The sequence below is a fragment of the Fistularia commersonii genome, chromosome 12 (genome assembly GCF_037954325.1).
Source record: "Fistularia commersonii isolate RoL2024-O1a breed Wild chromosome 12, RoL_Fcom_v1.0, whole genome shotgun sequence".
NCBI classification, from domain to species: Eukaryota; Metazoa; Chordata; class Actinopteri; order Syngnathiformes; family Fistulariidae; genus Fistularia; species Fistularia commersonii.
In genome coordinates, this window is record NC_141295.1 from 2,069,663 (window position 1) to 2,093,071 (window position 23,409).

A 23,409-nucleotide genomic window follows, 5' to 3' on the forward strand; every position below is an offset into this window, starting at 1 on the left:
TCACTTTTTTTTGCAAAATAAATGTATTTTTTTGTATTTTAAGTCATACTTTGAGGAACCAACAGCGCCCCCTTGCGCTCTGGAGGTTGAGGTTACACTTCTATTACACTCATATTGAGTCTGCACATTTTTGCTTTTTATAAATCATGTAAACTAGTACATGCTTACACTTAATTACAAAAAAAAAATAAAACGTTTTGCACCACAGGGAGCGACAAAAAATCTTCTCAGTGTTGAAACTCCCCAAGTTTTCCTGTACTTCAACATGAAAATGCCTGCGGATCCCAAATCTGTAACACCGCCCCTGTCGTTCTCCATGGTGCTGAACTCTGTTAAACCCAGAAATATTATTATCAGAAGGTTATTTCGTGAAATTTATTTAAATAAAAAATATTTATTAACACCCCCCCCCCCCCTCCCCAGGTCCACAATGACCACTTGTGAATCCTGGAGACGTCGTGCTTCCGGGGTGCAGCCTGCAGCCGTGCCAGTCAGCGTCAGGATCACGCAAGGAACAAGAAGGTCCTTTTTGCACGGTTTCTTGATCATTTTTTTATTTTTATTTTAAAGCTTAAGGGGTGTAGGAAGGGTAACATGACTCCCTCGTCGCTGCTGCTGGTCTGCTTTGCGCTTTTGTGCTTTTTCGGAGCCGGTGTATCCAAAAGGAATTTCAAATGCCCTTCAGGATGCTCCTGTTCCAAGGAGACCATCATCTGCGTTGGCGCTTCCCAAATCCCGCGGACTGTGCCGAGTGACATCAACTCACTGTGAGTAAAATTCAGTTTATTTTTATTTTTCAAATTGGGTTCGGTTGCTGCATTGGGCCTGTGTAACGCTGAACTGTAAAAAAAAAAATAAAATAAAATAAATAAAAACCCGACAGGAGCGTCGTCAATGGATCTATTGCGGAGATCTCAGAGGGGATGTTTGCACTCATGCCTTCTCTTCAGCTTTTGTGAGTGTGTTAACCCCCCCAACACACACACACACACACACACACACACACACACACACACACACACTCATTTAATGCAGCCTGATTTCCCTGTCATTCTGCCTATCCTCAATTTGCAGGCTTTTAAATGCAAACTCATTGACCACAATCAAAGATGATGCTTTTTATGGACTTCCGCATCTGGAATATTTGTAAGTATTATAATTTATAGATATCTGATTTATTTTTCATGACTTACAGCTGCAACTTAGTAGGTGGAACTATGAATATCATTGAAGAATAACTATCGTCGCACTTCCTGACGTAGTGTGTTTATCCATATCAGATATTTTGTCCCTTTTTTTTTCTCCACCCAACAGGTTTATTGAAGGAAACAAAATAGAGACCATCACCAAAAATGCTCTTCGCGGCCTACGAGATTTAACTCATCTGTAAGTACCAGCTGTTTTCCTCAATCCGATCCAGTAGAAAGCAAAACAATGCCATTCTAGTACAAGGCCTTTTTTTTGAAAAATGTGCTTTTTTTTTTTTTTTTTTCCTTCTCCCCCCCTTTTAGATCCCTTGCCAATAACAAGATGAGGTTTCTGCCTAGAAATCTCTTTTATGACTTGGATTCCTTGCTGGAACTGTGAGTGGGGAGCTGCAGTATCAGCAATGTGTGTGTGTGTGTGTGTGAGAGAGAGTGTGTATTTTCATGCTGCATTACAAGGTGCAGCTGACTCAGGTTGTGCACGATAGAAGACAGCAGTAAATTGTAGTGCAGCACAAATATTCAGTATCGCCTACTTAACTACGGTGCACCACATCTTTTATTTCACACACTTGAAAAAAAAAACATCACACTAACTGTTTGCTTTATTCCTCCCTGTTTTCCCTGTTTGAAGGAAGGAGTACAATTCATTCTCTTATCTCTGCTTTAAAACTGTTCTATTATGTTTGTCATACATCGTAGCCTGGTATTCAATCAGAATCTTATCTTTCTATTCATTCGTCCATTGATGATAACCCTGGATTCGATCACAGGGTCACATATATTTTCATTTAAATGTCATTTAGAGACATGCAACCATCCGATCTCTCGTTCATGTCTGGGTAAATCAGGGTCTTCAGAAAGTGTATTCCATGTTTTGTGGGCTGTGGGAAGCAACTGGAGTATCAGACTAAATGAATATATTCCATTTTATTCTATGAAACCATTTAAATATATCGTTTTTGACACAACATTACAGGGGAAAAAAAAACTGAGATTTATTACTTTTTAGTTCAAGGATAACAGACCTCACACAAATATAGTATCCGTCTAAATTGAGTCACTTCTTTTTGCCGGAAACCGACATACAGTATACCCTTGTTTTTCACGGGGGGTTTACGTTCCAAAAAGAACCCGTGATAAGCAAAATCCGTGAAGGAGAAACCTTTTTTTTTTTTTTTAAATTATTATACAATTAAATACTCTATTATACATTGCTGCTGTCATCCTTGTGTTTTTTTCTTCCTTCTTTATGGAACGAACAGAAGATTCATGAATTCCGTAATGCCGACCTATAGCTTTTACCTTCCCTTAGCATGTCCAGAAGTTTAACTTTATCTGCGATAAATAGCATCTTACGCTGCCTTTTGGGCCTTGCAAGGTGCTTTTGTCGGTCCAGAGCGTTTTGTCAACATTATGGGTTTTAGAGAAACTCGAAATTGCGAGAGAATTTGCAGGTACGTCGTGTAAATTTGGCAAGCTGTTTTACATACGTGTACATATTAAACTGCGACGTTATTGACGCACAGGTGCAGAAAAGGCGGAATGACTTTTTAGCCAATCAGAATGCATAACACAATGCACGATGCAGATCCGTGAAGTAGCGAAACCGTGAAAAGCAAACCGCGTTATAGCGAGGGATCGCTGTATATACTTTCCCTGGATCTTAGTAAGTGTCATCTGCTGCTATGGGTGTGAGTGTGTTAGGTATGGATATCAAAGTAGCATGCACGGTCGCAGGAGAGGTAAATGATACGAGTTCGGGTCACAATTCAACACCTCTCACAATGCGCACATTTAAATCACCGCCTGCATCCATTCCCACATACCTGCATTGTTTTAGTTGTATATATAAACTCAATTGTCAGCAGATCACTTGCGTGCACCGCCAAGGACTGCAAGAGGAGATGATGAGAATACGTTGTATTTGTCCCGCAGCTAAATTTTATGGAATAAAAATTCTGTAATGAATACAGAGTTAACTAAACTTTTAGTTTTCTATGTTAAAAAATTGCAGGATTGGTGATTTGGAATACCGAAATATTCAGCAGAAAATGTTCAACGATTTGTCAGTATATATGCCTGTCAATGCAGCTGGTTTCAGTATTTTGAATATTTGTGATTATGACAGGTGTTTTAGGTGACGTTGATCAGAAATACCCAGAGACGACAGTAAAAACGGCCTTGTTAATGTGCAACATTGGTTGGGAATTCATGGGAGATTTACTGACATGGTTTCCCTGTAACACCTTAGGGATCTGAGAGGAAACTCCTTCCAGTGCAGCTGTGAGAACAAGTGGCTGATGACATGGCTGAAAAACACAAATGCCACAGTATCAGATGTCTTCTGTGCAGGACCCGCTGACATGAAGGGCAAGCGGCTCAATGACCTGCCCCTTCCGCCTGGCAAGTGTATCTCCACAGGTAAAACGATCAGTACATCAGTATGTGTCAGTCTGTATACTGTATATACATCAGTGGTGGGCCGTTAGGGCCTGCAATGCCTTCTCTGCTGGCCTAAAAAATATCATAATCGCAGACTGATTTTAATTATAATTTGTCCATGGTTAGCTTTTTCCCTGGCTGTGTTGCTCCTAAACATGTATTTTCATATGGAAGCATTTAGCCAATCACATTTCAGCCATTACTTGTTGCCAGGTAGGGGCAAAGTCAAAGAAATCTGCCTGGAGGCCTGCAGAATCCAATCCAGTGGCGCTCGAGCAAAAAAAAAAAAGTGTCTATGAAAATGTTGCTTCAACCAATCCGATTTTGAGTTGCGACACTAAGGCCTTCTAGAAGGCTATGCTAACGTCAGCGTGTCACTTTTGATTGGATAGTCAGAGAGTGTACTAGCCAGAGCTTGCAGGCTGCATCTGCAGCGCGATGTATGAACACAAATATAGTTGTGTTGATGTAAAAGCTAATTTGTCAACCCATGATGGCTGAAGGAGCCATTTTCAAGATAAGCTTTTCAAGAAAATGTTAAGAAAAGTAATTTGTATAGCCATAAAAGAGTTACTGAGGAGTGGAGTGACAAATGGAGCACTACTGGAAGGCCTAGGTGTGAAATACACGTCCTGCCACTGACACACATACACTGTATGCGTATATGTATACACACACACTTACATATATATATTAACATATAAACATTCATGCATTCATGCACACATATTTAAATATACATATACATAGACACACACACACATATATATGCATGCCATGCATCTCATCCAATGACAGCTGGGATATGCAGGATAAGCAGTAAAGATAATAACTGAATGAATGAACATATATATATATATGTGTGTGTGTGTGTGTGTGTCTATATATATTTATAGATATACACAAACTAATATAGATATCTATCAATACAGTATTCACAGTAGATGCTACAGACTCAAATGGTTTTGCAGTGTAATAACATGTCATACGGTGAAGATCTTTATTTTGTTTTCAAACTTCTCCTTCTGTTTTCCCCTTTATCTCTCAGACTTTGTGCGGCATCAGTCCATTCCTGTTCAGTCCATGTCCGCAGACATCTTCTCCTTCAAAGAGGACATCTATGTGGCCTTGGCTGCGCCTAACACCAACAGCTGTGTGGTGATGGAGTGGGACCACATCGAAATGAATTTCAGAAAGTTCGACAACATAACAGGTTCGATACAACAAACCTGATGTTTATTTTGTTAATTTCCCATAAGGAATTTTTCACTTCACTAATCCAATGATAACGTCAGCCAACAACTGAATGGTAATTCTATCCAGCATTATCACTAAAGCCCGAAGCCTTCTAGCTAGTCTTTGCCGTAAATCATATTTGCTAAAACCACAGAAATAACCCCAATGGCCATGTGTCAGATCTAAAAAAGCCAGGACCGAGTCCACTTGAATAATTTTTCAACAACGTAACATGTCACGAGAAAAGGGAACCGAACCATATCTGAATATAACCATACAAATATACAGCCTTCGCCTGTGTGAGTAAGAACTAACATTGCTATAAATGTAGATTATTAAGTCTAAATTAACGGTATCACCCGCCGCTGACCTAAGCGTTCAAAACAGGGGCTTCGAAACTTGCCGATTCAATTCAAATTATATTTCTATAGAGCCAAGTCACAACGGAATTGCCTCATGGCGCTTAACACAAAGAGCAGGTCTGGAAAAAAACCTGATTCCCTCATGAGAAAGCAGATCCCACCTAAATTTGGGGGGCCTTTTGTCTTGACCTGTCGGGGTAAAAAGATAGAGGCTACTCGGGGCTACCCTATCCCCAACTCTAAGCTTTCTCAAAAAGAAACGTTTTAAGACAATTCTTAAACAAAGAGAGGTTGTCTGTCCGGCGGATTGAGATTGGAAAGTTATCCCATCAAAGAAGAGCTTGGTCACTGAACCCCCTATTTTGCTTTTAGCGACTCCAGGGACGACAGGTAGCCCTGCATCCTGGAACTGTAGAGATTGGACTGGGCGGTAGGGTTCTAGGAGTTTTTGGAGTTGGCCTTTTATTTTAAATTCGTCTCAACATAGTACAGGGGGGCCATTGCAGATAAGCCAATACCGGAGGGCTACGATCCCTCGTACGAGGAACAAGGGTAGAATCCATAATGGTGTTATTTAGTGTTAATAGTTTGCTCTTCTTGCCAGGTAAATCGGTTGTCGGGTGCAAGTCAGTCCTGGTTGACAACCACGTGCTGATAATTGTCACCCAGCTGTTCAGTGGCTCCCACATCTACAAGTTCGACGATCAACAGAACAAGTTCACCAAGTTTCAGTCCATCGAGGTACTCAACATCTCCAAGCCGAACGACATCGAGGTCTTCCAGATGGACAGAGATTGGTTCTTTTTGATTGTGGACAGCTCCAAGGCGGGCCTGTCTACTCTGTACAAGTGGACCGACCAACCCGGGCGCAATGAAAGCGGTTTCTACTCCTATCAGTTTCTCCACGAGTGGTTCCGAGACACGGATGCGGAGTTCGTCGAAGTGGACGGGAAGTCCTACCTCCTGTTAGCCAGTCGCTCTCAGGCGCCGGTCATCTACCTTTGGAACAAGAGCACCCTGAAGTTCATTGTCCACGGTAGTATTCCAAACATGGACGACGTTGTGGCTATCAAAGCATTCCGGCTGGACAACGAGTTGTATCTGGCCATGACGTGCTACATCGGTGACTCCAAAGTCCTCAAGTGGTCCAATAAACAATTCACGGAGGTGCTGGCTCTGCCCTCTCGAGGGGCGATGGTTCTCCAGCCTTTCACCTTCACGGAGAGACACTATCTCGCCCTGGGAAGTGACTACTCCTTCACGCAAATCTACCTCTGGGACGCAGAGGTCAAAAACTTTAAAAAGTTCAAGAACATCTATATCCAGTCGCCACGGTCCTTTACCGTGATGACCACTGATAGGAGAAACTTCATTTTCTCCCCAAGCTTTAAGGGCAAATCACTAGTTTTTGAGCACATTATTGTAGATCTAAGCTTGTAATGATCAAATACTTACAGTTTTCTGCGACTGCTGCTTTTACAGTATCTATCCCTAAGATTGCAGACATTTTCGAATGGCAATGCTAAATCAATTACGACTGTTGAAATGTAATCAGCTTATACCAAATGTAATATAATCAAGGGGATATTGGATTTATATCGACGTTAGCAAAGCCCCGGGGGTGGAGTAATATCGTTTTGTTGCAAGTCAAAAGACTGTTCTGAAAATTACACTTTGAATTCATCGAGTCTCTGCCCTCGAGGTCTGAGCATCAGTTATATGAAAAGAACAAACGTCGAATTGTATGAAAGGCTGAGATTTTCTCGAGGCGATCGAACGTTTGTTGTTCGCCGCTGTTCCCGGCGCCGTCCTATCTGTCATGACTGCCGATTTCAAATTTGCATGATGCAGTTTTCTTACTAATCCCAAACACAGCTGAATGTACCAGCTAGACCAGGGGGTTTTTGGAGTCGGGGGTGGGCTCATCCGGGGGGGTCGGAGAGGGAATGAATGTTATTTGGTCAGAGATATTTTCTATTTTTGGGGGAATTTAATGTTTTCCCTGATTTGTACTGATCTAACCTTGTCATTTAAAAAGATAGACATATTTTCAGCTCCATATTCTTTTGTTTTAAAGCTGTTTTTTTTTTTTTCTTCTAATTACAAATTGATCATTTTCCCTCTGATTTCCTCTCTTGTTTACGCCATTGTTCTGGAATGAACTAATTTCAACTCATCTCCTGCGGACTTTTCCAGAGGCCTCTTCCAAGTATTATCTGAAGGAGAGCCCACTGTCAATCTCTGAAAACCCACGAGTTAGAAATGAATGGCTTAGCCCGGACTGCACAATATTTATATAAACCTACTGTAGGAAAATAGTGCCTGAACAGTGAAACAATATGTAATATAATTCACCCCTGATGCCTATGCAAATTGTATAAAACTTACTGCAGCAAGCATGACGTTCAGGGGGTTAGTGTGCATGAAGCTGCTACCCGTGCGGTCCCTCTCTTCTACTGACATTTTTCATGTGCAATAGTGTCAAATTATTTCCTCTCAGTTAGTGGTGTCTAAACAAAGCCAATATCATTCCCACAGTGGCCGGCCGTGCATTTCACACCTAGGCCTTCAGTAGTGCTCCATTTGTCACTCCACTCCTCAATAACTCTTTTATGGCTATAAAAATTACTTTTCTTAACGTTTTCTTGAAAAGTCCATCTTGAAAATGGCTGCTTCAGCCATCATGGGTTGACAAATTAGCTATTACATCAACACAACTATATTTGTGTTCATGCAGCGCGCTACAGATGCATCCCGCTAACTCTGGCTAGTTCACTCTCTGACTATCCAATCAAAACTGACACCCTGATGTTAGCGTAGCCTTCTAGAAGGCCTTAGTGTCACAACTCAAAATGTGATGGGCTAAATGCTTTCATATGAAAATATGAAACAAGTAATGGCTGAAATGTGATTGGCTAAATGCTTTCATATGAGAATACATGTCTAGAAGCAACAAAGATAGGGAAAAAGCTACCCTACCCCATAATTAAAATCAGTCTGTGATTATAATATTTTTTTAGGCCAGCAGAGAAGGCCTGCAGGTCCTGATGGCCCACCACTGCATTCCCAAGATGCTTATTGAAAAAATGTTTCAAAGTCATTTGTATATTTTGCGACCAGTTTGAGAATTCTTGCACATTTAAATAATGCACACCTCCCTCCTTGCTTCATTCTTTTATTAAAAAATTGTGGCTTTGATTATTTTAGTTGTGCAAAACGTTTTGCGTAGTTTGAAAAGATTATTTAAAATGAGATGAGAATAAAGCTTTCAAACGATGGATGCGTTAATTCACTAATAGGACTGTCCAGCCATAGAACACAGTCAATAAAACTGAGTAGACACATCTTGAAGAATATTTATAATCCTGTCCACAAAAAAAAAAAATTTGAACATGTTAATTAATTAAATACGTTTTCCGTGGAATTCAGAAGCCCATCAAGCCAATCAAACACAAAGGTATTGTATAATTCAAATGATTTAATTCGTTTTCTCTCGGTTTCTTTGATAAAAGAACAATTTTGGATTACTTTTATATTCTTTTTATTACCTATAGATTATCTCCCAAACCACAGACCACATCATAAAATTGACGACACATTTAAGAGGATGTCTGGCTGCATCATAGACTGTACTAGTGTAGCAAAGTCATGAATGTTGGTGTTCATGTTGATGCTTGTTTTCTGTGTGATTTTGGGGGTTGCTGGGAATAATGTGGTTGTAGTTTGGGGTGCAATGACTTCAGGATTTTTTTACCTGGAATTGAGGGGAACAGTTTGCTGTATTGTTGTATTTTGTTGTGGCTGTGGCCAAAAAACAGCTATTGCACATTAAACAACGTTTTACCGTCACCCGGGCGTTTTATTCATGAAAAAGAACAAAAAGTTAATGACATTTTTTTTTTAAAGTAAATATAGACAAGTGATCAAGAGGTCAAGACACACAACCGACTAGTATAATTCGTGATGGCTACAGGTGATCACGCTACATAGCTTGACATATATGTGTTGCAGGGATTTTAGTGCTCTCAGTAGTCAACTTGTGACTGTCATTATGGTAGGTCGTGTGATTTCTTTCATGGTATTTTAATCCCTTCATACTAATAAGGGGGGAAAAAAACAATTGTCCCTAATTTAATTATGCAGAGCAAAAAAAGAAAGTGGTCAGGCGAATATGGATTCAAATATATAACGGAATGTCCTAACTGCATGATTTGCAATGCCAAGTTGAACAATTCTAGTCTAGCACCGGCAAAACTATGTAAACACTTCCTTATTCCTTCCTTTGCATTATGTTTTTGTGTGAAAATCACATTTTGCTAAAGAGATATTGACGCACGGTTCATTTTGTGCACTAATAAAACAAGTCAACTGTCTCGAATTTGAAAAAAATCACATTTTATTTTTCCTATTCTTCCAATAAATAAGGGTTCGGTTAACGCGCACATGAAACTGGTGAGGTTCAGTACCTCCAAAAAGGTTAAGAAACACTAATCTAGACACAAGTATCTCACATGTTAAGGTGACACTGATTCCTGCCCAATGTCACAAAAGTCTGTTGCGTCGTGACGCCCCTCTGACGTATGAGGATACCAAAGATGTTGCGTCGTGACGCCCCTCTGACGTATGAAGATACCAAAGATGTTAAAAAGAAAAAGATATACTTACTGATAGTAAAAAGGCGTAACATTTAAGTGGTCGGTTCAAAATTAAATGTCAAAGAAAAAAAAACATCAAATGTCAAAGAGAAAAAAAATTAAATGTCAAAGGCGATGTGGGTGTGTAGGAATTTCGTATTAGTAAAAATACGCTGCCATCTGCTGAAACGCAATTTTCATTTAAAAAAAAAATACATTTTTTTTTTTTCAAAATAAACAGTCACGACAGACGACATCGTCGTGGTTGACATCTAAATATTTTACATGAAAATAAACCGATATTCCTTTTTGGACTTCTAATCGAGTCCAATATATATGACGTCAGAGACAGGTAGCCTCAACCCATTGGCTAATAGTAACCCATGTGACCTTGGCTAATGCTAGTTTGCGGAACGATTAGCGGTTGCCTTTCAGAGCCATCTTTCTTCAACATTGATAACATCTCTGTTTGTGTGTTCCTCCTACCTCGTCCTGCTAATCCACAGGCAAATGTCCCTGAAAGTCTCCGGCGAAGACGACGCGGTTTATGTGATGGAGAATCCGAGATTCGCCTCGAATCGGTAGGAAATTCTCTGCCTGTCCGGGTTTTGGGGAGATGGATCCGACCAAGAGGAGCGAGAGTGAGTGGCAGGGGATGATCAATGAGGTGAGCACCCAAATAATCTTTTCCTCTTCATGTTGACAATATAATGATAAACACAAATCTTTCACAATGTCAGTCTTCTCTTAAATATTGAAATACAATTAAAATCAGAGTATCAATTCGGTTTTTGAAATCACAGTAGTATGAATGTCATTCACTTTATCTTAACATCACTGATATGACAGCTAAGTGATCCTTGTGCTAGTGTAAAGCTTAAAGCTAACTTATGAAAATTTAGATAAAATCACATTTCAACACACTGCACATTCTCACCTCACTACTCTGAAAATTTGATTGATTCAATTATTTTGCACAATGATCCCACTTTTGGGTCCACTTGGTGTACAATTATTGAACAAAAAAAAAAGCATATTCATCAACATTGAAGAGAACTAAAGCAGATAAGCCGACATTGGCTTTTCACAATGAGTTGTTTTTGCATTTTTGTCCAGCTTTTTTTTTTTTTTTTCCTCTGAAGTGATTTCCGTCATGTGATATCTGTATCCGCGAGCAGTTTGTCATTTGCAAGCGGAAGCTGGAGAGCAAGAAGGAAGCCCTGCTGATTCTGTCCAAGGAGCTCGACAGCTGCCAGCAGGAAAGGGATCAGTACAAGCTGATGGCCAACCAGCTCCGCGAGCGACACCAAGGCCTCAAAAAGAAGTACAGGGAACTAATCGTGAGACGAACACGCACGCAGATTTAACATTCGTGTCAACCAAAGGTCTTCTGTCGTAATTCACTTGTTTCCCATCTTCTACAGGACGGTGATCCGTCTCTTCCTCCTGAGAAACGAAACCAGGTAAGTGATGTTCAGTCACGGTTGTCCGTTTACAGAAGCAACGGCAGCACGTCATCGCAAACCTAAATCATTACATAAATGAGGGACTGCTCAATTGTGAATGACCGTATTGTTTGTTTCAATCCACGCTTCTTCTTAAACCAGTGGTACCCAAACTACGGCCCGGGTGCCGGATACGGCCTGCCTTCACGTTTTGCCCCTGGACAATAAATTTTTTTTTTTTGCCATTCTGGCCACGTAATCGTGACTTGTACATGCATAGAACGTAACCTAACCTTCTATTCCAACCTTCCGCAGTCTGTGCCTTATCTGACACACACCAGTCAAATAACACAAAATAGTGGCAAAAATATTAGGTAAGAGAAAATAGATTCAGAATGCAGGGTATTTAACATACAGTGTATGAACGATTATTTTTTTGTTAAATTCAAAGAAAAGACTGTTTGTCTCATCTGTCATGAGACGAGACAAAGACATTATTCATTAATGATGTTATTATTTATTTTCCAATTTTTTTTTTCCTGTCAAGATCCCAGAAAGGGTTCATTTTTGGTTACGTGTGGCTTTCTGGAAAACAATGTATGTTTACGTTTAGACACATCTGCGATTGTCACCCTTTTTGTTACAAACTGGCTAGGATTTTTGAGTTTTCTTAAGATGTAAGCTATAATCAGCAATATTAAAATAATAAAAGGCTTGCAATATTTCAGTTGATTTGTAATGAATCCAGAATGTATGACATTTTTGTTTTTGAAATTGCATTACAGAAGATAAAGAACTTTATCACAATATTCTAATTTTCTGAGACAGTCCTGTAGATCGCACTTGTCTAGAGGCTGCAGATTTCCTCATCGGAATATGAGATATTTACACAGAAAGAGGTTACACAGAAACTTTTTTTAATTAAATACCTGCCGGTAACATCCATAAATAGTTACTGGAAAGGCTTTTTCCGAACAGTGCCTATAACACGGCTGATGAAAAAATTAATGAAAAATAACACAAGGAAAAGTCTATCCATTTCCTATCCCCGCTGATCGCTATCTTCGTCTTCCTCCTGCGTACTAAAACTATAAAAGTCGTCTTCTTTAATGTCAGAATTGAACAACCTCAGAATTTCACGTTGATTTAATTGGTCCGATGTGATAAGGCTAAATGTTTAGGGTGGCATGATGCTTGTTAGCCCCTCCCCCCAAAAAAATCCATAAATTAGCCGGCATGTAGTCCGGAAATTTAAGGTATATACGGCATGTGATCGAAGGGTTGAATGGTTGTATTATAATCCTCTAGCCCAGGGGTGTCAAACTCATTAACTCATTAATGTTAAAAATGAATATTAAAAACGAATTGATAAAATTACACCCTAAAAATATCATTGAGTTAAAGGAGAAAATCTTGTCATTGTGGGAAAATTTGCCATGAGAATTTTATTAGAAAATTGATTGGTAGCATGTATAAGAGGAGGTATAATGTTTACAAGGCTAATGGTGGCTATTCTGGTTATTTAATCAATCTTTTTAATTTTGCCTGTTTTATGTTTTTTTTTGCTGTCATTTTTGTGTTGTTTTTTTATAGGAATGAGAAAAGAAAAGATCGTTTTAACAATGTCACTAGACGTTTTTTCCCCTCATCAAAAAATCCTTTTGTTTTCAAATTTTGAAGCAAAAAATACCTTTTTTTCTCACCCATTTTTTTTTAAATCCACTATATAAGACACCCAGATGCATGACCTCTAGCCCAATGACAGCGGGGATAGGTTCCAACAACATTGCGACCCTTAGTGCGGAATAAACTGTTTTTATAATGAATGAATGCATTAAAAGGCCCTTGTTGAACAGGTGAATTTAGCCCAGCTGCTCAGAGATTCTGGTGAGAAGAGTAACAAGCTCTCAGAGGAGGTGAAAGACCTGAAGCAGCGGCTGCTGGAGGCGCAGGGTGACAACAAGGTACCGCTGTTCTAATCGAATCATTTAATCATTAGAATTGCAATATATCTGCTGATTTTTACAGATAACTCCTACCGGCTGGATATGATTTTATCTCATCTGTATTTTACATTACATTACATTACATTGCATTTGCAAAGCGACTTACAATAGAGGACATAGGGACTGCGAATACACTTGCAAATACACGATGCACAGGAAATATACAGAACAGTAAGCTTGGGTTAGTGAGGGTTTTTTTTGTTTTTTTTTTTAATTTTGTATTTAAAGTCTTCAGTCCGTTTATTACACACACAGAGCGGACAGTGATAATAAAAGTTTGTGATAAATGTAGTGGGTTTGCAATTGGATCTGTTAGTTTGGCCTATTTTACATTTCTTCTCACAAAAGTAGGCTTTCAATTTTGGAAATGTATGTGTTTGTACAGTATTGAACTCACAAATATTCTTTCTAGTATTAAATTACACATCCTCTAGAGATTTTTTTTTATTGCAAAATGATGTCACACGTTCTAGTATGTATTAAAATGTTTTTAATTCAAAGTGAACTTATGATGCAGTGGTCTATTTTAACAACAGCTGCTACGGATGACCATCACTAAACAGAGGCTGGGCGACGAGGAAGTCGGGGCCCGACATTTTCCAGCGCATGAACGGGAGGATCTGGTCAAACAGTTGGAGAGAGCCCGAGAACAGGTGAAAACAGCGAAGAAATAATCGAACCCCATTTAAATTCCACTTTAGATTGACAAAACATGCCAAACCTGATTAGAATAAAAGACACTTTGCAAGCAGCTTCTCTGACACTTATCAAGCTCACAGGGTTTCATCTCTGTGGCTGCAGAACGAAGTGCTGGAACACAGCGTGAAGTCTCTGACGGACGAGCTCCAGGATGTTCGAGCGGAGCGGGATGTCTTTCAGCAGAAAGCTCATCGCCTCAACCTGGAGATGAACCACCTCGTGGGGAACGATGACCTCCGGGTTTTGGACATCGATGCGCTCTGCATGGAGAACAGGTTGGTGCAAGATTTTTAATACGTTTGCTAAATAGCCCTTTCCCTGTACATAAGGTAAGGTAAGGTAAGCTAAGCTAAGCTAAGCTAAGCTAAGCTAAGATAAGATAAGATAAGATAAGATAAGGTAAGGTAAACTTGATTGATCCCCTTAGGGGAAATTCCTTTGTCACAGCAGCATAACAGTTATAATGTCCCAAAAAAACACACAAAAAAAAAAAGGAAATAAATATGAATATAAATAGAAAGGCTGAAGATAGCAAGACAAAAAAAATCCACAAATAAATACACAGCAGACATCAACAACAACATATTGTTTCAGCAACATATCTACTTTCATCTTTTACTACTTTTTCTTTTCGGCAAGTGGTCAGAGCGAATCATCTTCCTCTCTCTAAACCTATTTTTTGCATCCTCTTCTCTCACATCGACCGACTTCATGTCCTCTTTCGGTCTTCCTCAAGGCCTCCTGCCTGGCTGTCCCACCTCAACTTTATCCTGATATCATTCACACACATGTATTCTTTTTTGCCATGGCTATGCTGCATACCTCCATACCTCAAGATTTTCCTCCAACAGCTCCCTGCTCCCACTACTGATCACAATGTCATCTGCATACGTCAAAGTCCATAGTCCATGTTCAGTTCTCAGAATTGAAGAAGCCTCTCGGATGAGGGGTGAGACATCTTCAAGTGAGGAAATTCAAGTCCAGTTGCCGCAACGGGGATTTTGACAAGAGCTCACCATGACTTGGATGATTGGAACCTCCACAAACATCATGGTCCATGGAGATTTCTGTCTAACCTCATCTGTGAGCCTGTCCTTCACTACTGCAAACAAGAAGGGGCTCAGAGCTGATCCCTGATGGAGTCCCACCTCCACCTTGAACTTCTGTTACCCCTACAGCACACCGCACCACTGTCTCACAGCTAGCATACATGTCTTGCACCAGTCTTACATACTTCTCTGCCACTCCAAATTTCCTCATACAATACCAGAGTTCCTCTCTTGGCACCCTGTTGTATGCTTTTTCCAGGTCTACAAAAGCACAAGGCTCAAAGCTGATCCCTGATCTAGTCCCAACTCCACCCTGAACCCCTCTATCATGCCTACGGCACACTTCACTACTGTCTCACAATTCTGATACATGTCTTGCACCAGTCTAACATACTTCTCTGCTACTGCAGACTTCCTCATACAGTGCCATAGTTCCTCTCTTGGCACCCTGTTGTATACTTTTTCTCGATCTGCAGAGTCACAACACGGCTCAATCTGCGTTCTAGAAGCTAATACTGCATCCCTAGCACTGTGGTATTCTCTCTTGGCACTGCTGCTTACAAATGCTAACCTCTGCTCGCAGTGTAGCTTCCTGTTGCTTTCATATGCCTTATTAACTTTATCCCTCAAAAGTGACCAACTGTTACTAACTGAAGTTATCTTTTAACCGTTGTTACAGCCAAGATATGACATTTCTTGTTTCTCTTTATTGTGCTCAGGTATTTGCATGAAAGGCTGAGTCAGTTTCAGGAAGAGGTCAGCCTGCTGAAAACAAACCTAGTAAAATACAAGGTAACTACATTCGGTCTGTTTTTCTTTTTCTCTGTATTTTGATTCTTTTTTTTATATTATGCGTTTATCGTTGAAAGCAATCATAAGGTACTGACATCTGGAAGGAGCTCCAATTTGCTGTTTTTTATGATAAATGAATTGATACACAAATAGATAAGGATTTAACTTTTTAACTATAATCACAGTAATTTATTCATAAATGTGACCATATCTATTTCTTTCAGTCACAGTATGTGTAGATTTTGTTGTATCCAGCATCACCGTTTTGTCAAGAATTGGAAAAAAAAATGCAGGAAACAAATCTTATAGTAAGCGTTTATTGGAAATATGAGGATTTTCAGCAAATAATGAATTTATCAATGTTCAGTTCACCGTTTATTCAAAAATGAATAAATAAGGTTGTAGAAAACTGAACAGTTGTCATTTTTATTTATTCTTTGCTATGATCATATTTATTTCTTGGGGTCCTTTTTTGACCAATCATATGTCATGTATTAATGACTTTTCAACATCCCAGTCTAAGTAAATGACACTTTTCATCTCTTCACTGATGCAACCATATTTACATATACCCTGCTGAGTTTTGTATGAAAGTATCCAGTATCACCTTTTTTTGTTTTGACCAATCACAGGGTGCACTGGAGTGCAGGAAGAACTCAAAAATTTACGGGAAGCCCACCAGCAGCGCGCTCACCGGGGTGCTGTCGGCCAAACAAGGTCAGTAAGAAACACAAAATGAAATGATGCAAATTCGCGGCAGCCTCCGTGTCTGTAGTGACTCGTGATGTGTGTGCAGTGAAGGAACTGTTGTTAGCGGAAGAAAACGGTTGCAGCTTACCGGTGACTCCCCAGTCAATCTCCGACCTCAAGTCCCTTGCAACAGCTCTGCTGGAAACCATCCATGAGAAGAACATGGTGATTCAGCACCAGCGCCAGACCAATAAGTACTTGAATCTCTCTTCTCTTAGATCAGGGGTGTAAAACTCATTTTGTCACGGCCTGATTTGACGTCACCGGACCGGTAAAATCATTACCTAGAAGTCACACCAAGTCCAAATTTTTTCCTTTGTTTTAGTGTAAAGGAGATAAACAGGTCAATTATAAAAATCTTTATATGTAATGAACTGTTCCACTCAAAAATACATGACGAATTAATACTAAAAATGAGTTTCTAAAAATATTGTCGTGTTGAAAGAGAAAATCTTGTCGTGGTGGGAAAATTTGCCTCAAAAATATATTAAAAAATTGATTGGTAGCTGGAGGAATAATATTTACAAGGCTAATGGTGGCTATTCAGGTTATTAAATTAACGTTTTTAATTTTGCCCGTTTTTTTTTTTTTTTTTTGCAATCATTTTTGTGGTTTGCATAGAAATGAGAAAAAAAAGATTGTTTTAACAATGTCACTAGATGCTTTTTCATTCCCCCCAAAAATTTTTTTTCAAATTTTGAAGCAAAAAATTCATTGCAAAGTTACACAAACACACACTAACACAAAGATTCAGGCAGGGGGCTACAAAATATTGTTCCAAGGGCCACAATTTGCAAGTCTGTCTTTTTTTTTTTTTTTTTTTTTGTCGGTCACTGGACTTTGTTTCCCCAGGATTCTGGGAAATCGAGTTGCCGAATTGGAGAGGAAGTTAAAAACGCTGGAGATGTCGGGATTATGGAGCCTACCAGGTGGACATACAGTAAAAACCTACTCTGTCAATCAGTATTTCTTGTTTTAACGCTATAATTTTTTTTCTTGTTTTTTCTTCTCCTGCTCTTTCACTTCTTGCTTCTTGGAGGCCTGACTTATAATGTTTCTCTGGGAAAATATGGAAGTATGTTCCTCTTTTAACACCTCCTTCTAAAACCACTGATTCAAAACCTGCACACATCACTGAGTGTATGCGCCATAAAAACCTATCTTTAACTGAAAAAAAACAAAAACTGTGCAATATTTCATTTCACTGTGCAATATTCAGAAATGTGCAATATTTCATTTCATAACAGCTACACTACAATTTTTCCTTTTATCATACTATTGTGCACTCTTACCTCACTTGTTACTAAGACACTTATAGTTTTATCACTTGTTTACTAAGACACTTTATAGTTTCACTGAGACACTTTATAGTTTATAGTTTATTTTTATTCCTAATTCTGCCTTTTTCTTTTTATTATTTATTACTGTTATATTTTCTGTAACTCTGGCACAACAATTTCCTTCGGGATTAATAAAGTTGTTCTTATCTTATCTTATCTTATCTTATCTTATATTGTGCTTTTTTTTTTTTTCAAAGATAGAAGTTGGTGGGAATCTGTATAAGCTAGCAGCCATTTTGGTAAAACCTCCGGCCAGGAAAGTCCTGAGTAATCTAGAGCTACATTTTTTTGTTACAGAATCACTGATCAATTTTCAATTACATTCCAATCGATTCCTTTGAGAACGTGTTTGAAATGACTTTTCATTCCCAACAGGGGGAAAAGACGGCAGCTCCCGCGGCTCTCGCAGCTCTCAGCAGGCTGTGACGGCGGCTCCCGAAATGCGACGAGGTGAATGACGCGTCTGTTGATGTTGACGCATCCCTTCTTGTGCTGATGCTCCATTTTTTTTTTTTTTCTTGCAGAGGGAGAAGGGCGCCAAAACGTACCGGCCGAGCCGCAGAGTTCGACAACCTCCGGCCGGCGACCCGGATCGCCGCGGGCAGACGATGAACTCGACGGCAGCCGATCGCCGATTACCGTGGATTTAGACGTCGTCTGTCCGCAGCCGGAAGACGGGGCAGGTATAAGCGACCCCTCTCGGGCTGAGAGATTCGAACGAGCCCCGCCGTCGAATATCAGCTGCTCGGTTCAACTTTCAGAGAACTTCACGAGAGAGGGAGAGGACGGCGATGAAAGAGATTGTCTAGTTATTGAGAATATCCACATCGACTCCGCTCCTGCCGAGGAGGAAGAAGGAGAAAAATGTGCAATCGAACCAGAAGCCGGTACAGATGTTTGCGTTGGACGGGAAATATGACGTCCCCTGGGATCAAATTGAAGGGAACTGATATAGAACAATTCTATTTATTTTGATAATGAAAAAAATATCAGAGTGGCGCCATGTAGCTGTAACAATAGTTTTATAAATGATGACTCCAGACGAACGGTCTCCTCTGTGAAAATTCGACAGAATGAATTTTCCGCACTCTCTGCTTCCATACTACCTGACACGGAAATCGACAACCGATTTACAATTCGTCGCAACCTTCAACCTCACATCCGTATATTTTTACCTAGTGTCTGAAATCCCGTAAGATAACAATGACTTCTTGCTCCTGCGTTTAGCGCAAAAGGTTATTTTCAGATGGATCCAAATGCAACAAAAGCCAAGGATATATATGAATTATATGCTAACTATTAGCATTAGTCGCTGAATTAAGGGGTGCCGTATCTCCTGCTAGCCAATAAGTAGCCTGGAAGGTCTTTTTTTTTTTTTTTTTTTTTGCTTCTCTCACAGTTTATGACAAAAACATGAAGATATTGTGCCAGCCGATATTTTAACACATATCAGGGACTCTCCAATTTATGCACAGAGCGTCGGGATATCGAGGAGCTCGGGGGGGTCGAAGACAAATGGCCACCACCTCGTACCTCAAACACTCATCACCCGCCGTGGCAGCTCCGAGTGGTTATTTCGCGATGAGCCAAATGCCAACAAGCTAAAAAAATACACTCGCGTTGTGGATTTTTAAGAGAAAACCTCCCGGTTTTGATTTCACCACATCAGCAAAGAGACGTCCACCGGGACGGCGGCGTGTTAAACCAGCCACTGACACGCGCAGGATAGCAAAAGGACAAAATGTTGCATGACTGTAATATTCGTCGGCTCGGGATAAACGCTTTATTTATATGGTTTTCGGGTTTTTGAAAACAAAAATAACAGTTTAAAAGCAATTGTCAATAGCGAGCGAACAGTAGGACGTATTACCGACCCCGTTGATTGATTTTCATGTGTGTTTTGACATCACTCTTTTCGCTAACAGCCCACAGAGATTTGTGCACGTTGTTGGAATGTGTATACAATCTTATTTATTCAAGTGAATTAATTTTCATAGACGGTCCTAATTATCCGTAAGTTTTGATACATCTTTGGCTGTCCGACGCGTTCCTCTAATCACAAAATCAATTTTTCTTTAAATTTTGCATAAATGTCTACAAAGACTCCACAAGGGGGAGGTCATAGGTCAAGTTCATTGTACATTGTAAAAGACGCTCATTGATTATACTTGTAACACTATTTTCATACAAATGAGCCTTGAATGCAACGGTTAGCGCTTCCACTTCACAGCAAGAACGTCCCTGCTTCGATTTTTCAGGTCGGCGGAGGTAAAAACTCCCCCCCCTGTTGTCTTTGTATCACATTTTTTTTTTACATTTGTGTTTTGATTTGTGACCCGAAATCTATAAGGTTTTTCGTTCAGGGCGAAAAAGGGTTTCGATTTTCAGGCAATTTAAACAGGAAACCACGATGTTATCAGCTCGTGGTTGCAGTTTACCTTTGATTAAATCAGTGCGATATCACCCTTTCAGCCAAAGAATATAATGATTGTGTCAACTATTTAAAGGGGGAAGCCAAACCGGCGTGGGATTATTTTCTCCTCATATACTTATTGGACGTATTCCAATGTTTGGGGGAGGAAATCCCGATTACACAGCAGCCGAGCCTCTGGCCTGCGTTTCCGTGCAGCAGGCTGCCAGTGTTCCCGCCTCGCCCGAGGTCGTCCGCGCTCTCGTGGACCACGACCGCCCGTCCGATCACGGACGTCGGTCCGAAGAGAGTGCCGTCGGAGGCGAACGTCGCGTTGATTTTTCCTTCTTTGGGTGTAAAGTTGCCAAAATCTCCAGGGTGGTTCGGGTGATTGACGTCGTGCGGGTTGAAGTGTCCACCGGTTGCTCCGCACCCTCCGTGCACGTCTCCGTACTGATGAATATGCACCGCTCTGGGCTGGGAAGGGCCGTCCTTGGGGAAACCGTGCAACCGGAGATGAACTTTGAGTTTTCCGTCGGGATAATCCTGTTTGAACAGCACATGGCCGTACACTTTGGGCAGACCGTCGGCCAGTGAGGCGGTGGGTCTCATTTTACAAGCCGCGTACATGGTGCCGTTGAAGAGCGAGACCTCTGGTGAAGCCGCGGTGTCGTCGTGAGCCGAGACGCTTCGTCGACAGACCGCCAGCAGAACCACCAGGGTCGCTCCCGAAAAGCTAATTCACAAAATAGAAGTATCAGAACCATCACATGCATTCGTCTTGTTTTGACCGCATTTTCACTTTGTATCACGACTTGTAACTCCTGGCAATTTATTCTGAGGTGTTGTATTTTGTTGTGTCATAACCTTAAAGCTGCCAACAGTATAAAAATAAAGGATGCGCCGGGAAAGTGGATATTTTAAAAATATTAATAACAGTAATTGATGATTTTGCTATCAAATCACAGCTAAAAGACAAAATAGTAGATCTCCTTTCTAACAAAATACTTCCAAAAAGACTTGGACCATACAGGGTGTTCCACAGAAGTCCATTGTTAGTTTTTTTTTTGGTGTTTTAGAAATAAAGGTTGAACTTTTCCACAGCTCCACCATCTTTCCTCATTGCACCGCAGCAGTAAATATTAAAACAAAAGATGCTGGTATACCGCAGTACTTTAACAATGCCACCTCAGAAGATTCATAATTTGTATTTTATTACTGCTTTCTTTGCCAACACCAGAACACAGCAGCGCAACTGAAACCGGGCTTTGAATAAAAGCCGTGATAAATCACTAATGCAGAGGATGTTAATATTTCGAGATATCGCTCAAGTGCAACCTCCAAATGCTTTCTAATAGTGTCAAAAATGTAGATAAATAAATTCATGAATTAGCGTAGACTTGAAATAATATATAATTACGTACCTCCACTTCATTTTAATGCTGATTTTGACAGCCGCAGTCCAAAAGCGCTGGTGGTTAATACTGATTTGACTTTATTCGTAATGCTTTTTATCTGGGCTAATACCTTAAAAATGTCCACGGTGAACAAACTCACGGGTGTTTAATTTCTAATGTCACATTATTACACAAAGAAACCGATGCAGTGGTTACTTACATGTCATGACGCATGGTTAGTTGGTTGAAAAGGTCAGATTGCGAAAACAAAATAAAAAGTTTCTGTCAGTTGTGCAAGAGGCTGTGCACTGTTTTTGAGTGTTTTGCAAGCGCGTCCAGAGGCTTTGCTAGAAATCCTGGGCGGAGCGTGAGGGGGGGGTCTCAGCTGTTCCAGCCGAGGAGAGCTCTCTAGAATAATAGAATAATAGTCGCTCTCAGATGATGTTTCTGATGTGTTCAAACCGACGCTGGATTACTGCACTAATGTAGCAACGTCGACGGCGGAAGGGTAACGGAAGACCGCCGCATCCCCGCCACACAAGCATGCGTCAAGATATATACAATTGTCATTCTCTGTTTCTGACATTTTCTGCAATAAAAAGCTAATGTCCATTGATGTCATTGGCGGTTTTGGCTTCTCACACACACATATGCCTGCTCCCGAGGCGGAGCCACCGAGGGTGATCAGGTCCAGGTCTGTGGGCCTTTCCTACAATGGATCCAGTGTTCTGTGTTGTCTGACAGCTTCTTGATAGTCCACTGGGCCCGGCATTGTGTCCATTTGTGAGTTTGCGATCTCAGATATCGCTGAAATAGCCTCTATAATCTCCTGTTGAGTTGTAGCCCTCCCAACTTCTTCCTGATGGTATCTCTCTACTATCATTCTGTCACATGTTGTTTGGCCCACGTTGATCAAAAATAATTAGAAATAAATCAAATATACATATATATACATTTTCTTCTTGTTAAAAAAATACATATATATATTCATCTCTCTCAAAAGGATTGACTGGTTTCCTCTTCAAGCCTGGCTGCTGCTGTAAATTCTTATGTCACAAATCTCCTCACAAGTCCGTCAACACTTGAATCTGAAAGGCTTAGGTCTAAATTGGGTCTGTCTGTCCGCTCTCACTCACCGGTTTCTCAATAATACCGTGCAATAATGAAAAAAAACATTTTATTGTGGGGAGACGGCTAATGCGAGAGCTGGCCTAAGAAGAATTGGAATGCCCAACAGGGCCAAGGTATTCTTGTAAATACAGAATACAGTAAATGCAGCTGCTGATGTGAGTTCAAAGTCCTTGGCGATATGTTTGCTTAAAAAGACGGGGGGGGGGGGGGGAAACGAGATGTTTGAATTGCTTTCAGCGGGATTTGGATTGAACATAATGAAAAATCTAAAAACAACTGATAGAGACCATGGTAGTTTACCTTAAACAAAACTAGCTATGCTGAAACACGTGACTGGAGGAAATTTAATAATCAAGAAAGAACATTGTATCACAATGATGGGTACAATATTGAAGTATTACTTCAGCATATGGCATAGCCTTTGGCTTATTGTCTCCCAAACCTCAAATGAGATTACAGATACTCATTCCAGAGCGCTGGGTAACAAATCCCAATGATGCAGCAGCTG

General features: G+C 40.3%; 3 protein-coding genes across 8 annotated transcripts; 2 read left to right on the forward strand and 1 right to left on the reverse strand.

Moving 5' to 3' along the window:
• The first annotated feature begins 593 nt into the window (after positions 1 to 593).
• Positions 594 to 7,142, forward strand: LOC147228099 (leucine-rich repeat LGI family member 2-like). 2 transcript variants are annotated; one of them, XM_086156644.1, is made up of 8 exons: positions 594 to 767; positions 884 to 955; positions 1,075 to 1,146; positions 1,315 to 1,386; positions 1,512 to 1,583; positions 3,460 to 3,629; positions 4,699 to 4,863; positions 5,853 to 7,142. In XM_086156644.1, the coding sequence occupies exons 1-8, from the start codon at positions 595 to 597 to the stop codon at positions 6,686 to 6,688; spliced, it is 1,632 nt and encodes a 543-aa protein (XP_086012770.1). In that variant the 5' UTR covers position 594; the 3' UTR covers positions 6,689 to 7,142. The 2 variants fall into 2 exon arrangements, with proteins under 2 accessions (XP_086012770.1, XP_086012771.1); XM_086156645.1 differs by lacking the exon at positions 1,512 to 1,583.
• A 3,162-nt stretch (positions 7,143 to 10,304) lies between these two features.
• On the forward strand, positions 10,305 to 22,379 carry LOC147228100 (coiled-coil domain-containing protein 149-like). Of its 4 annotated transcripts, none has more exons than XM_086156296.1 (13): positions 10,305 to 10,549; positions 11,025 to 11,222; positions 11,307 to 11,345; positions 13,184 to 13,291; positions 13,870 to 13,986; positions 14,135 to 14,307; positions 15,801 to 15,873; positions 16,506 to 16,590; positions 16,670 to 16,817; positions 17,476 to 17,552; positions 17,663 to 17,698; positions 18,339 to 18,413; positions 18,488 to 22,379. In XM_086156296.1, the coding sequence occupies exons 2-13, from the start codon at positions 11,163 to 11,165 to the stop codon at positions 18,880 to 18,882; spliced, it is 1,386 nt and encodes a 461-aa protein (XP_086012422.1). In that variant the 5' UTR covers positions 10,305 to 10,549; positions 11,025 to 11,162; the 3' UTR covers positions 18,883 to 22,379. The 4 variants fall into 4 exon arrangements, with proteins under 4 accessions (XP_086012422.1, XP_086012420.1, XP_086012421.1 ...); XM_086156294.1 differs by having other exon boundaries at positions 11,061 to 11,222; XM_086156295.1 differs by lacking the exon at positions 17,663 to 17,698 and having other exon boundaries at positions 11,061 to 11,222.
• LOC147228101 (extracellular superoxide dismutase [Cu-Zn]-like) lies at positions 19,912 to 22,147 on the reverse strand. 2 transcript variants are annotated; one of them, XM_086156298.1, is made up of 2 exons: positions 21,991 to 22,147; positions 19,912 to 21,109 (listed from the first exon to the last, which is right to left on the reverse strand). In XM_086156298.1, exons 1-2 carry the CDS (start codon positions 22,002 to 22,004, stop codon positions 20,494 to 20,496), a joined length of 630 nt encoding a protein of 209 aa, XP_086012424.1. In that variant the 5' UTR covers positions 22,005 to 22,147; the 3' UTR covers positions 19,912 to 20,493. The 2 variants fall into 2 exon arrangements, with proteins under 2 accessions (XP_086012424.1, XP_086012425.1); XM_086156299.1 differs by lacking the exon at positions 21,991 to 22,147 and adding an exon at positions 21,798 to 21,966.
• Positions 22,380 to 23,409: the final 1,030 nt, after the last annotated feature.